General features: G+C 49.0%; 1 protein-coding gene across 3 annotated transcripts in view; it reads left to right on the top strand.

The window, feature by feature from the left end:
- The window catches only part of MBTPS1 (membrane bound transcription factor peptidase, site 1), a 60,097-nt gene that overhangs the window by 43,812 nt on the left and 1,445 nt on the right, over nucleotides 1-14,840 (top strand). Inside the window, exons 19-23 of one of the 3 annotated variants that reach the window (XM_081032704.1) lie at nucleotides 1,888-2,028; nucleotides 3,982-4,113; nucleotides 5,347-5,473; nucleotides 8,371-8,501; nucleotides 9,892-10,783. In XM_081032704.1, coding sequence (XP_080888830.1) covers nucleotides 1,888-2,028; nucleotides 3,982-4,113; nucleotides 5,347-5,473; nucleotides 8,371-8,501; nucleotides 9,892-10,088 — 728 coding nt within the window. In that variant the 3' untranslated portion in view covers nucleotides 10,089-10,783. Of the gene's footprint in view, nucleotides 1-1,887; nucleotides 2,029-3,981; nucleotides 4,114-5,346; nucleotides 5,474-8,370; nucleotides 8,502-9,891; nucleotides 10,784-14,533; nucleotides 14,673-14,840 lie in introns of those variants that run through there. The other 2 variants (XM_081032703.1, XM_081032705.1) reach the window with 2 other exon arrangements.

Below are 14,840 nucleotides of genomic sequence, written 5' to 3'. Positions count from 1 at the left end.
TTTTTTTTTTCCATTGGGGAATATTGGGGAACAGTGTGTTTTTCCAGGACCCATAAGCTCCATGTCAAGTCATTTTCAATCTGGTTGTGGAGGGCACAGCTCACTGGCCCATGTGGGAATCGAACCGATGACCTTTGTGTTATGAGCACTGCGCTCTAACCACGGAGCCAACTGGCCTCCCCAAAACAGTTTCATCACCCCCAAAAAGAAATCCTTATACTCCTTAGCATTTTTGTTTTGTTTTTCTTTTATAATTTATTTCCATACTATTTATGGTACCTACTTTAAGCAAGACTTTTAGGTTGTGGCTCTGGGAGATGCAGAAATAGATAAGAGCCTTTTGCTGATGAATATTTGTAGACTTTTTTAAAAAACTACTTTTAAAGTTGCTTAAATTTTTGTTACTGTTTGTGAATCATTCTGCTTTCATAGTTGCCAGATTTTACAACTGCAAGGTAGAATTTATTTTTAATTATCTAGAAAGGGTTGCTTTTTCCTTTCATCAAGACAAGGTCAGTCAATAGATCAGTGTTCATGGGGCTATATTTTAACTTCAAGCACATAAATAAATAATCATGTCTTCCTAGTCATTTAGCACAGTTTACCATGGGTTCGTGACGCTTTCTGAAATCGGTTTCTTACAGGGCAGTGTCATTTCTGGTACAGGTCTACACAGGGATGACAGCAGTGGTTCCCTTGGCTTGTGACTTGTCTCATTTTGTTGAGGGAGAGGAATCAAAAGTAGATTTAAGGTAGTGTACTTTATTTTGGGATTCTGCTAGTCTGAAAATAAAATTAATCACCTTGAAATTTTTTTAAGGACATTTTTTTTTTTTTTTAATCTCCACACAGGCTTTTATGAATAACCTTTTGGGTACAAAATAGGAATTTGAAAATCTGGGTTATGTGGGATCAAAAAGGACCTTATTGTCGGAAACAAAATTCTGTCAAACCAGGAGGCCAACTGGCAATGCAGTGTGTACTTGCCCCATTTCATCTGTTTTACTGCTGTTTCCCTCCCCACCAGAAAGAATCTTGCTTTCTCTTGCACTCAGTTTCTAGTGGAATTATACACAGCAGGAAATGCTGCCTTTTTATAGCCACAGACATTTTAGATGTTTCCAACATGGTAAATACTGGATTCTGATGACAATGTGTGTCATCTAGCGCCGAGGAATGCATTTGCTTCAGGGTAGCGACTCTTAGATCATATGATGACACAACTGGCAGGTGCTGCCCATGGCATTTATGCATCTTTGAGTTCTTGATTCACTAGACATTAAAATTGTGCCATCTGTTTGGGCAGAGATAAGAAGTCTCTTGGAACATTTATATTTGTGAGATTAATATAAAAATATCTTAAATCTAAATTTAAAATATGTGGCCGTATATTTTAAAACTTAGTTATGTTTGTCCTAGCTTTGAATAATAAGACACAAAACTGGGTATCAGTGTCTGTGATGATATCCATAGAGGTTCCTGCCTATGTGTTTAGCAATAGCTGCCTGGCTGGCTGCACCTAGTGACTGCAATCCAAGGACATAAACCTTTTAGCAGAATAAGAAGGGACAAAAGCTTGTGGGTTTTAGTATAAAAAGAAAAAGTGGCACCTTGAAAATTATAAATATGATGCATCACCATTTTAAGTAGAAATGAAAGAGGATATGGAAATATATCGTGGACGTGAATTTGGCTAAAACCCAAATTAATGGCACTTAAGGCATTGTTTTCTTACCCTAAAAGTTTACACTGTTGTGATTGAAGAGTAGATTTTGCTGTGTTTTCTTTAATTGTGACATGGACTAAATGTCAAGTTCAGTGGCAACTGGAAAATCATTTAATTCCTTGACACAAATTCTCATTGCTGTTTTTGTTGTGTTGTTTCAGGATTGGAGGTTTTAAAGCAGGAAACAGCAGTTGTTGAAAATGTCCCTATTTTGGGACTTTATCAGATTCCAGCTGAAGGTGGAGGCCGGATCGTGCTGTACGGGGACTCCAATTGCTTGGACGACAGTCACCGACAGAAGGGTGAGAACTGGTGCTGTGGCTGAAAAGTAGATTGTGCCTCACGACTTGGACATTCAAATCCTTGCTCCCCCTTTTCCCTGAAAAGGCACTGGTGAGATGCTGGTAAATTAACAGAAACCTGCTCAGGAGAACCAGGCGCCGCTGGGAAAGTTGCCGCTGCTTTGATTGCTTGGAATATTTTGATAGGTATATATAAGTCTGGACACATTTAATAAGCAAAACAAAACCGCAGTTACTGCCTCCTCTGCCTTCCCCTCCATGTTTGTTGTCCTGGCCAGTGGGTGCCAGCACCACTGAGTTTCCGTGGAGAGACCCTCTGCGGGTTTCACTGGTCTGCCCTCCGCAGCTTCCCCCTCTGGAGTCTGCATGTCACTAGCCCTGCCGTGTGGTACCCCTCTCAAGTCGGACACACTCTTTCCTGCAGGAGCAGCACTTGGCTTTCCTCCCAGACGTGATTATTTATTTTGGCTGTTGTAAGCCTTCACAAGTGAGGGGTGTTTGGTTTCATCAGTGGGGCGGGGGGTGTCAGAGGTGGGGAATAGTCCTTAGCAACCCTCCTCTTTTTCAGCATCCTCTAAATTTGGAGATTTTGAGCTCGGACATCATTTTTCTTTTTCTCATTTTGTAAAGGAGGAAATGGAATGGTGAAAGTGTTACATGTTTTTGCCTGGCCAGATGATGACAAAACCAGGACTAACACCTAGTCTTCTAACTCCCTGGAGAACTGGAGCAGCGGGGAGGGCAGTGGGTTATATCCTCATATTTGCGAACAGTGAACGGGGTTAACGGGAAAGAAAGAGGCCACGAGAGCATGAACTGGGAGTTGTGTGGTCAAGTCTCTCTCTGACTTGAAGTTGAAGATGACTACATTCCTAGCATTTTATGTAAATCCTTAGAGTAGGATTGCTCTTTTTAAAAATCAAAAGTGAAGGTGAAAGTCACAGTTCAAAGAAGATTAATGTTTTATTTCCACAGAGATTTTCTTTTAAGACCTGGAGCCTCCCGCTAAGAGTCTTTATTAACATTTTAAATGCCCAAGGGGGCTGTCCTGGTCCTTAAACTTCAAATGGCAGCATGGAGGACCTTTCAGAGGCTTCTGGCACCTCCCCAGAAAGCACTCTTTCCTGCAAGAAGTGCTTCCTGGTGTTGTGTCTCGTGAGTCTCATGTGGGCCAGGCCGGTGTTGCTGGGACTTGGAGTGGTAGATGTGGGGAGAAACGGCAGGCACGTGGTGATTCCAGGATTGACGACCGTGTAGCATCTCCATCCCCTGAGAGAAAGGGTCCATCCACGTGGCTCTGTGAGGGGAGCTGTGAGCACATCCCAGCACCTCCACTCCCCGTGGTGTCCCCCAGAGTAACCGAGGGCTTTCTGCTTCCATGCTTTGTGGGTGGGGCACATGTCCTAGAGGGCCCCCCAAATTGCTGGAGTCTGCATTGTGTTGACCTTGAGGCCACCTCCCTGTGGAGCGCACGTGGTGGTCCTGGCTCTGCCCTCACGATGTAAATGTAGATCCTGCCCTCAGGACAGCCTTCGGGCGTTGGCAGAAGCTTTGGTGCCCTGCTCTCTCCTCTCCCCTTGCCTGGAGCCCCATCTCTGATGGTTCCTTTCTCAGTGGGTGTCACATGGTGTCGCTGTCCCTGAATGAGCCCTGTTGTGTCCTCATCGTGAGGGATCCAGAACTGAGTAGCACTGGGGCAGCTGGTCCAGCCAGGGCATAGTGCTGCTGACCTTCCCGAGCGCTGCAGCCGGCCGTGCAGCCCATGGCCAGGTCGTCTCTGTCGCCGGGCTCTGTGTCTGATGCTGACCGAGGAGAATGTGTGTTTCTCAAGAACAGGAGTTTACTTGGACCTAATCTTCTCTCCTCCCATTCCCCCCCTCGCTTGGGGGCTAACTTCTATTCTCCATTAAAAAATAATCGAATTCCTAAGCAGCTTGCTTGTTGAACCAACAGACTGCTTTTGGCTCCTGGATGCGCTCCTTCAGTACACGTCGTACGGGGTGACACCTCCCAGCCTCAGTCATTCTGGGAACCGACAGCGCCCTCCCAGCGGGGCAGGCTCAGTCACTCCAGAGAGGATGGAAGGTGAGTGGGCACACAGGCACTCGTGGGGAGAATTGGGCGAAGCCTGGCTCAGGCTGCTTCAGGAAATGGTCGTGCCTGCCAGAGAATGGAGCCAGTCAGCGGGGCCGCTGACGGTTTTTCTAGTGACCACAGGCAGAATGGTGGCCAGTAGCTCTAACCCACAGAAAGGGCCGTTCTCCCGTGAACAGGATAGATATGTGCTGAGGGCCTCTCGGGTGCCATGTGTTTTCCCATTCTCACTCCTAGGTCCCCACACTGCTCCGAGTTAACATTTAATGTCCCCCTTTCACAGACGAAGACCCTGGTTCCGGGGGGTCTTTGGTAAGGACAGCCGACATTTTTGAGCTCTCGCTAAAATGGGTGGGGGCTGCTTTACACAGACTCCCTCGCTGAGTCCTCTCAGAACCCTGTGAAAATAGATAGTATTCTTTCTAGTTCATCAGTGAAGAAACCGGAACTGAGGGAAGTTAAGGAACTCCTCGGGGCCACGGGTGGTTATGAGGTGGAGCGTGGAGAGAGAGGTCTGTGGGGGCCTGTGGCCCCGCCTGCTTGCTGCACGGCAGGCTGGTCCGCGTGCTGTCGCGGACCGAGTGTCCCGACCCTCCCAGCGCTGTCCACAGAAGTATAGTGGGAGGCACAGACGTGATTCTAAAGTTCCCAGTAGCCACATTACAAAGTAAAAGGAAAGAGGGGAAATTCATTTGAATAAAATACTTTCGACCAGTACCTCACAGTATCATTATTTAAATAGGCAACACTCACCCCATTTTCGCTGCTCACTGGCCACAGGGCTAGTGGCAGCAGTATTGGACAGCACAGGTCTGAGAAATAAAAGAAATTTGGAAGTTTGGAAATGCACATTATTATTTTTTTTTTTTGCATGGGAATTCAGTAATTTCAAAAGAGAAAGATTTTTCCATGCAGCATTTCTACAGGTTGGATTCCTCAAGTTCAGCCTGGTGCATGTAATCATGGTCAGTAAAGGGCGCCCAGCCAGGGCCGTGCGGACAGCGTGGCCACCTTCAGTGGAATGGCTGTTCTGCTCACTCCATTTCGGCCGTGAGCACGTGTCCGGGGCGGCCCCGGTCAGGTCTCACTCCTGAAGCCCCTGGAGGCAGGTTCACAGAGCGTGTAGTGGGCCCATTGGCAGAAAACAGATTGATGAAGTTTCATTTTTTACCTTTGCGTCTTCATAACGATCGTTCCCTGCTGTCTGTGCTGACGCCGCCGCAGGGAACCACCTGCACCGGTATTCCAAGGTCCTGGAGGCCCGTCTGGGAGGTCCCGAGCCTCGGGCACTGCCCGCCTGTCCGCACCTGTCGTGGGCCAAGCCGCAGCCTTTAAATGAGACGGCGCCCAGGTTGGTGTCTTCCTGTGCTTCTCCTTCTGTGGGGTTTATGATTCATTACTTTTTTTTTTTTTATAAAAGAGAATGGAATTTTACTGACATTATTACTGAATAATCAAATCTTCTAGCGTGTCATTTTGTGGTGGTTATTTTAATTAGTGAGCCCCCGTATTGACCTTTAGAATTGTGCTCTCTGGTGGTGTTCTGCATAATTAGCATTTCGTTAGGTTTGGTCGATTCTTGCTTACAAAGCTGTGCTCTGACAGTGGTATCAGTTGAACAGAAGCTCTGACTCCTTGGATTTGGGGTTCAGGAATTGAGTGCACCCTGTTTTGCGATGTTGATTCTGAAACATAGACAGGTCCTTTGTTTGTCATGCACAAGGGGCTGGGACAGCACAGAGTAGGTCTGGTTCTCGGACATTGCCCTGCCCGGGACGGGTGTCTGTGTCCTCGTCACGCTGAGTGCTGTGCCTGGCATGTGACCGCCCACCACAACTGGGTCGATGCGTCTGTATGTGGTGCCCACACGTTGTGGGTCTGCCTGCTTCTCCATCTCACTGTCTAGCTCGACCTCCTAATGTGTGTCATTTCCTTTCGGAAGCCAAAACTTGAGTTCCGTGGACAACATCCTGCTCTCTCAGGAGAATGGGGGCTTGTCCTGACTCGGGGTCCTGGCAGGATGAAGGAGCTGCTCGTGTCTCCGAGACAGCTATGGGGCCGTCCCCCACTCTCTCTCCTTTGAGCGATGCTGTGGAAACGGGCTTCCTCTCACAGGCACATCGCACACACACTGGTGGCCAGGGCTCCCCCACAGTGCCGGGGCAGCAGGCTACCCTCTGGGGGGCTCCTACCCTCTCTCCCCCACCAACTTTGCTCGGGTCTCAGTGTGTACAGGTGTTGGTGTGGCCAGGGGGTGTCTGGCAGGGGACAGCACCACCAAAACGAGGATGCCTGTGACGGCCTGGAAGCCTCCTGTGCTTTCCTGTCGTCGTGCTCCGCTCACTGACCAGATGTCCTGGTGTAGAATGTGCTCAGTAGAAAACAGTGGAATTGTAGCATCATGACATTGTCTTCTCATCAGCAGTGTTCTTCCTGAAACTTTAATTACTGAGTACTTTTCCATTCCAGTTAACAACCTGTCATTTAAAAATTTCTGAGAAGATTCTATTTTTACATCCCTTCTATTTATAACGCACTATTATCCGAGCATTCAAACCAGACTTCAATTCCAGCTGCGATCAGCAATTCATACTCATTGGACAACCGTTGTTGGCTCAAGTTCCTGAAACCCAGTCATTCTCCACGAAGTGGCTCAGGACTCCGAGAAACAGATAACAGTGTCCTTAGTCTCTGCGCGTCCACCTGGCCCATCAAGGGTGCTGATAATGTATAGCTCATAGAATCTGATTTTCCTTCCTGATACACCACCCACCAGGCTTCACCTTTACCTCACATTTCACATCTTGTTGAATATTATCCTCAGTCCTCAGAGGCCTAGATCTAGGTCTACGTTCTGAATCTCTGAAGAGATTGTGAGACCGTGTCCGGCAGCTTCCGACAGCCCTTGAAAGGCGCAGGGTGTCCAGCAGCCCAGTGCTGAGTGCAAGTTTTCGGTCCATCTCTGAAGTGAAGACTCATTTGCCCAGTGTCTTGTTGAGCATCAGGTGTCCTTCAAGCTTTGCAGGGGGATCGTGCCCACTGGGAACCCCTTCTGTCCTTCCATCAGAGCGTTGTGAAGTTCTCAGATGATCGTGTGGCATGCCGTTCCCATGATTGCCTAACTAGACAGGGCCGTCACCAGATAATTAAATTCCAGAACAGGATATCACCCATTAGAATTACAATATAGTCCCATATATATTCAACTAGAATCATAAAGCTTAAATGTCATTGATTTCAGAATTTAACATTGTCAGTTTAATTTTCAGACTGATTAAACCTGAACTGGAAAGTTAAATCATATACAGTAGAATAGCTTGTAATACTCGTTGCATTTTCCAGGCGGTCACCCAGGCAGAAGTGCACGATGCAGTTTGTCTCTTTCCTACACAGAAATCCTCCTCACAGACCCAGCGCCGCCCCGCTGCCTGCTGACCTTTACCCCGATGGCCGGCACACCTGAGCAGCTTTGCTGTCACCTGGCAAACTCAGAGATAGGCCGACTGTTTCCAAATGAACGAGAAGCAGAAAAATGGGGAACTCATCATTTGCAAACAGATTTAATTCCATTCCCTCACTGTAGCCAGAACCATCTTCAGATTTTCCGTTGGCATTCTTTGCTCTTACCTAGGTGTGTGTCTGCTGCTCTTTGCAGCATGTCAGCCTCTCTGTTCTTTGGGTGTAAGTTGTATTGGCCTGAACAAGTTCCTCAGATCTCAGAATTAGTAATAACAGTGCTGCCGTAACAAGCCCAGCACATTTCACAGAGCACGTGTGTTTTCTTTCTTCACCATCCTGGCTGCACCTTTGCTGCACTGGTTTGCATTTATCAGAAAGCAGGCTCTGCCAGCTCCAATGTCTCCAGGACAGACCTCCGTGCGCCTCCAGCCTGGCCTGTGGCCACACCCTGCTGTCGGCCCCTGCCGTCCGCGAGCTCCTTTCTGAGGTTCATGTGTGGTTTCCTCCTAGTGCTTGGTAATGTTTCTGAGGTGGCAGTGTGATAAACCCAGTAGAACTGATCCCTGCTCAGGATACTAAAATCTTATGGGTGTGGACTTGATTTTGACATTCCTGTCTCAGGACCTGGAAGTTGTCACTGTGGTTGTTAGGTGGTTGTATGTAGGGAGATGCAGATGGGATGTCATTTGACATTTCTCTTTAAATCGCCTTGTGTCTTAGGTGTTGGCTGAGCTTCCTAGGCTAGTACTGTTACTTATTTTTATTTTGTTTTTACCCATTTTCCTGAAGTAATCTTTGGAAACATCAGAAGTTACTCTCCATCGACCTGGACAAAGTGGTATTACCCAACTTTCGATCGAATCGTCCCCAAGTGAGACCCCTGTCTCCTGGAGAGAGTGGTGCCTGGGACATTCCTGGAGGTCAGTCCTTAGGTGCTTTATTATTGTGCGAAGTCATACTATAGTTTGTTCAAAGTTGTCTCCCTCCCTCCCCCAGGCAGTGGGCCAGATGGTTCCATCTTTGCCTTCTTGAGAGCCACTGTGGTCCTGGCTTTCCTTGGCGTATGAATCACCAAGGCCACAAGCAGGCCGAAGAAATTAACACTCCATCACTCCTCTCAGAAAATTCTACTATGATTTTCAAGTTTGAATTTCTTTTATGATGGCCTGTTACAACACTTAAAATTTTCCAACAGAGTAACTTGTACATTCTTATTTAAGTTCTGCAAACAAGCATGTATCGTATACCCCAGGGGATGTCTGTCATTAGCAGGCGTGGGTCCCAGCCGGGGGCTGTAGCCTGAATCCTGAGCCCAGAGGTCTCCAAGTCTCTGCCCTCCGTGGGTGGGACTTCATGGGGCTGGGATCTCAGTTAGATACAGGTGGTCTGATTCTGTCCCCTCACCCCAAGTGACATCAAATGTACCCTCTATGGATACTTGCTTTTGGCCTGACCGGCCTGTCTGGGACAGGTTCTCCCTGACCTGGGAGCACTGCTACCCAGTCATTCCAACAGAGTGTGGGCAGCTTTCACTCTGGAAACCCCTGTGCTCTTCCAAGAGTTTATGACTGCCAACGGGGGTTTCTTCTGATTCCAGGAATTGGACAGAAACTCTGGGGATCAGAAAAGGGTACCCACCCCTTGCAGTCCAACCCTGGGAACTTGGCGAGGGAAGGCCAAGCTCCTGAGGGCCTGCCTGCAGGTCATGGGGTGCACTGAAAACAGTTAATCCTGGAATCCCAGCAGTCCTGTTACAGTCATGCTGACTCTCGATCCAGGGGTCTCCATTGGCCACTCTTAGTTCCTGACCAGTGTCCCGTCCGTGGAAGGCTTTCCCAGGAGGGTGGCACATGGCCAGCTGTCCTTACCTCCCTGCCTGGCCTTCTCCCTCTTCTTCCCACTCAGCTATTATCACACCAGCACTTCCTCTCCTCCCCACATCCAGACTCATCCATCTTCCATTGTTTCTAAACAAAAAGCAGCTCTGGGCAGCCCTGTTGTAGATTGTCTGCGACAGAACAAAGGCCAGTCCTGGTCTCTGTCTGAGGTGAGGAGCAGAGACTTCACTGCACGCCCCCCCACCCCCACCTCGCCATACACACAGGATCTGCTAATCTGACAATGCAGCTGTAGGTCGCTCTCATTCATTCTCTGCTAATGGCCTGGGTTATTTCAGCTAAGGTTTAAAAATTATGTTTGCTCTGCAAGCCCGGCTAATGAAATTAGCCAGCCTTTCGTTGCCAATGAGCCTGCCTCTCATGGGAAAAGGGGCTGTGGCGTTCCTGACGGTCCCCTGCTGTCCTCTTGCAGGGATCATGCCTGGCCGCTACAATCAGGAGGTGGGCCAGACCATTCCCGTGTTCGCCTTCCTGGGGGCTATGGTGGTCCTGGCCTTCTTTGTGGTACAAATCAACAAGGCTAAAAGCAGGCCGAAGCGGAGGAAACCCAGGGTGAAGCGCCCACAGCTCATGCAGCAGGTCCACCCTCCGAAGACCCCTTCCGTGTGACGTCAGACCGCTGACCGTGAGAGCCAGAGAGAGCCTTTCCTGACGGCCCTGGTGGGCAGGCGTTGCTGTGGAGTCTCCAGAGGGGCCGCCCGCTTAGAGGGACTGGGTCTTCATCTTCAGGGGTCTGAGAGTCTGTTCTAAACGGGCCTCCCCTGTGGTGCACGGAGGTTCACGTACATCCGCAAGGGTCTCGACGGGCCTGCTAGAGGGGCTCCTGCTGAAGGGGCTCCAAGGCTCAGCCTCCGGAGCGACGGCCGCCACTGCTGCACCAAAGACCTGGAGAGCTAAGGCTGTCTGCGGCCTCCTGACCCGAGCGGGAGGATGTACTTTTAAACAACGACACACTCTGACCAAGCTAAGATGTGCTCATTAAGGCTATTTTCTATATTTATTGTTGGGAAAAAGTCACTTTAAAAACTTGTGCTATTTGGAAGCAAAGCTATTTTTTTTGTCAATGGAATGCAGTTTTTTACTATTCCATCATGAGGAATAACAGATTCTGTGATCTCCTTTTTGATGAAAGGACAGACTGAGATTTGAAGGCAAATTGCACAGATCTGTGAAACATAGACCTTCGCTTTATTTTTATAAGTCTCAACTGCCATCATGTTTTGTAATTTGGGGTCTTGATTTCACCATTATCGGTGAAGAAAATTTTCAATAAATATGCATTACCTGTATGAAGCTGAAAAGAATTGTGTCACTGGCTCTTTTTCCACCTGTCCCATTTCTCTTTGATGACAACCTGGAATGGGTTCTGAATCAGCCTGTTTGTTTTTGTGAAGGTGTAATTCACATACTATAAAAACCTCCATTTTAAAGTGTACAATGCGGGGTTTTTAGTATATTGGTAAGTTGTATAGCCATCACCCCCAGAAATCCAGAACATTTTCATCACCTTCAAAAGAAACCCTGTACCTGTTAGCAAGTCATCCTCTCTGTTCCCTTTCCCCAAAACCTATGGCACCCACTAATTTGTCCATAGGTTTTTGCTGTCTCTATGGATTTGCTTATTCTGAACATTTCAAAATATAAATGGAACCATATAATATATGGTCTTTTGTGACTGGCTTCTTTCACTCAGCATGTTTTCAAGACTCACCCCATGTTGTAGCAGGTCGGTACTTTGTTCCTTTTTATTGCGGGATAATATTCCATTGAATGGATAGACCTTGTTTCGTTTATCCATTTCTCAGTTGATAGACATTTGAGTTGTTTCCAGTTTTCAGCTACTGTGAATAATGCTGCTCTGAGTGTTTGTGTACAAGTGTCCGTGTGGACGTAAGTTTTCATTTCTGTTGGGTAGACACCTAGGAGTAAAATCATACAGCTCTTGTATAACTGTTTGAGTGGCTGCCAAACTTGCTTCCCAAGTGGCTGCCCCGTTTCACGTTCCTGTCAACCCTGTTTGAGGGCTCCGGCTTCTCCACATCCTCACCAACACTTGTGACTGTCTGTCTTTTTGATTCTGGCCATCTTGGTGGTTGTGAAGTGCCATGTGGCTTTGGTTTGCGTTTCCCTAAAGACGAATGACGTGGAGCGTCTTTTCATGCGCTTGCTGGCCATGTGTGCATGTTCTTTGCAGGAAATGCCTGTTCGGAGCCTTTGCCCATGTTTTAATTGGGTTTTCTTTTTATTATTGACTTATAAGCGTTCTTTGTATTTTTTAGGTACAAGTCCTTCGTCAGATACATGACTTGTAAATACAGAGGGTGCCAAAAAAATGTATACACATTTTAAGACAGAAAACAACGGTATTAATATATACTGATAAAAAAGAGGACCATGTGTGTACATTTTTTTGGCACCCCGGTATTTTTTCTTATTCTGTAGTCTTTTTCACTTTCCTGATGGTTTTCTTTGAAGCATAAAATATTTTCATTTCGATGAAGTCTATTTTGCCTACTAGGTATCATTTCTAAGTAACCAATATAAGGCAGCCTGTTAATTTTTAACCCCTGTTTGACCAGTCTTCTCTATGCTGTCTGAATATCAGCCTTCATTCACATCACAGGTGAGAATGAACTGAATGGAAAGGAGGCAGGCAGAGGCCATGTGAGATTGGGCTGATGAGGTTCTGGAAAGAAAAAGGCCCAGGAGAAGGGACAGGGAGGAGCCACTAAGGCCCAACTCTCTTGTGACGGGTTTTCCTTGGCAGGTCACGTTGGTGACCTTGTACTTTGAAATGCACTCCGTGGCTGCTGCTGCTTTGCAGCTTTGGAGAAACTGCTGAGGGCCCCGCAAAGCAGCCCGAGAACAGGCATTCAGGCTCACAGTCGCGTGTTGTCCTAGAGGTGTGTCATGGATCTGCGTGTAGCTTCCATGTGTCAGAATGAGGGGCTCGTGCACTGCTTGTCACAGGGCCTTCTTATCCCCCTGCCTCCCCTCCAGGTGCGGACAGCGTACCATCTCTGTGAAGGACAGGGTCACGGCCCGTCCTTGTCCCCCCAGAGAAGGAGGACATGGCCCCAGCGTAAGACAGCAGGTCCCGGGGCTGGGACACGCTGCAGTGCCCTTTCTCAGGGACAGCACATCTCGATTTCACTAGAGAAACCTGAAATCTAGAGTATGTGACATCTCCTCGTTTTAATGTTGGCAAATGACTGAGCTAGAGAAAGCTTTGTGTAAACTACACAAGGCTCCACCTCCGTTGTCGTCGTCCAAACACTGTAGGCTGGTGGTTGTGGAGTGACGTTGTAGAACCCATGCTGTGAGTCCCTACGCTGGCTGCAGTCGCAGGCTCACTTGTCCCTCCGGGGACTTGCATACCTCACCCCTGAAAGATGGAGCTTCGACCTGGGTTGTCCCCTGTTCCTACCTGAGGTCTGCGTCTACACATGTCACTTGCCTTCGGGAGCCACTCTCCTGCCCCCCACCTATTCCTGTGCCAGGGTTGCTTGCTGCCCTGTGTGCCCTGTCCGTTTAGATGGGGTGGCCCTGCCAGCTCAGGACCAAGCACACTAAGGGCAGTTTTAGGGTGCTCCTTTTGATTTGGGCATCTGAAGGGTCATGTAGTTGGGACAGGAGAGGCTGGAGAGGGGCAAGCACGGACACTGAGACATTAAGTCCAGAACAGAAGAGGGCTGTTAAGGTACCAAGATTTTTAGGGACCTGTGGTTACTGTGGCTCCAAGGAGGGAAGCTGCATGAGGGATCATCTAACAAGGTGAAGTTCAGTAGCAGCCCTGAAAGACTGTGGTTGGTGTTTGACTACAGGGCAGCTTTGTGCAGTCCTGAAGCCCTGGCATATGGACAGGGGTGCCAGGAACCATGTGACGTGCCTGCTAAAGGGGCCGCGGTACTAGGCTGCAACATAGAAAAGGGAGGTGGATCCCTTCCTGTCTGCAGCCAGGATTGCACTGTTAGGAGCTGGGAGCCAGGCCCACCATGCTCAGCATAACACGGAATTCCTTGCATCTGTGCAAAAACACTGGAGGGGAGGCATCGCTGGCCCCATTTCCCGGAGGAAATGGCAGCCCAGAGAGATGGGCTCAATACCTGCCAGAATCGCACAACTAGCCGTGCAGGCAGGATTGGAACGAAGCCTGAGTACCTAAGCTCTGTCCTTCCTGCCAGCATCCACATGATGTCCTACGTCTGCCTCACTTCAGGGACAGGGACACACTTGGGAGGATGACTGGACAAGGCGGCTTTGGGACAGAGTCATGAGAGGAAGGAGCAGATGAGATTGAGCGGGAAAGAGAAGTCTCAGGTGGGGAGAGCTTCCACAGACGAAGGAGTAAATCTGTGGGAAGACCCGATTGATAGGGTCCAGGGTGCAATGCACTGTCCAAGGAGAGAGACATTGTCGGGCGGTTGCCATGGGATACCCAGGCCCCCTGGGAGGAATGTTCTAGAGAAGATGTCACCAGCCAGGGCACAGGTTTGGAACTCCCGCCCTGGCCCTAGACCCAGACTACCTGGGGTCTCCTTCCAGCCCGGCCACTTCCTGCTTGTAGGGTTTAACTGAGCAACGCATGGAGCCGTGTGCCATCATATAGCCACATGCCTGACAGAGCCCGTGCCCAGTTACGTCAGGTGGTCCCTCACAGAGACAGATGTACCTGAAGGCTGTGGGTCCGCGTCAGGCCCACTTTCTGCTTTGAGGGGACCATTTCTTCTGGTGTGGACTTGCATTGTCCTAGGGAACAGTTACATTGTTTTTAAGAACCGGAGAAAACAAGTAACCAACCCACTACAACTGCAGATAGACCTGGGGGTCCACAGGGCCCTGGGGCCCGCGAAGGGCCAGACATGAAGGTCGGGCCCAGGACTCCTCCCTAACCATGCTCTCCCCTGAGAGTCAGGTGGGGCTCTGACGGAAGGGAGCTTGAAGGTGCTGCGTGGAGATGAGCCAGAAATGGGGACCACTGGGTACCCCCGCCCCACCCTGTGTTACCCACGGGTCCCCCAGCCCGTGCACTTGTCCATCTTGTGCTCCTACAGGAGCAGGCCCCGTGCCTGATGACCCTGAGGAACACACAGGAGCGGCCCTACAGTTGGTGAACCTGCCACACTGAGTCTGCTGCGCGTGCACCTGTAAAATGGATGAGTCTGGAAACATCACACTAAGTCAGAGGAGCCAGACACTAAAGACCACACAATGTATGAGTCCATCTATGTGAGTACAGGCAGATCCAGGGACAGCAGATTCGTGGTTCCGTAGGGCTGGGGGAGGGGGAGACAAGGAGTGATAGCTAATGGGGACAGGGTTTCCTTTTGGGGGCGATGAAAACGTTCTGGCACTAGAGGT

This window comes from Rhinolophus hipposideros (assembly GCF_964194185.1).
Source record: "Rhinolophus hipposideros genome assembly, chromosome: 21".
Lineage (NCBI taxonomy): Eukaryota > Metazoa > Chordata > Mammalia > Chiroptera > Rhinolophidae > Rhinolophus > Rhinolophus hipposideros.
The sequence above is the reverse complement of the archived record's forward strand: the minus strand, read 5'-3'. Positions and strand labels throughout refer to the sequence as shown.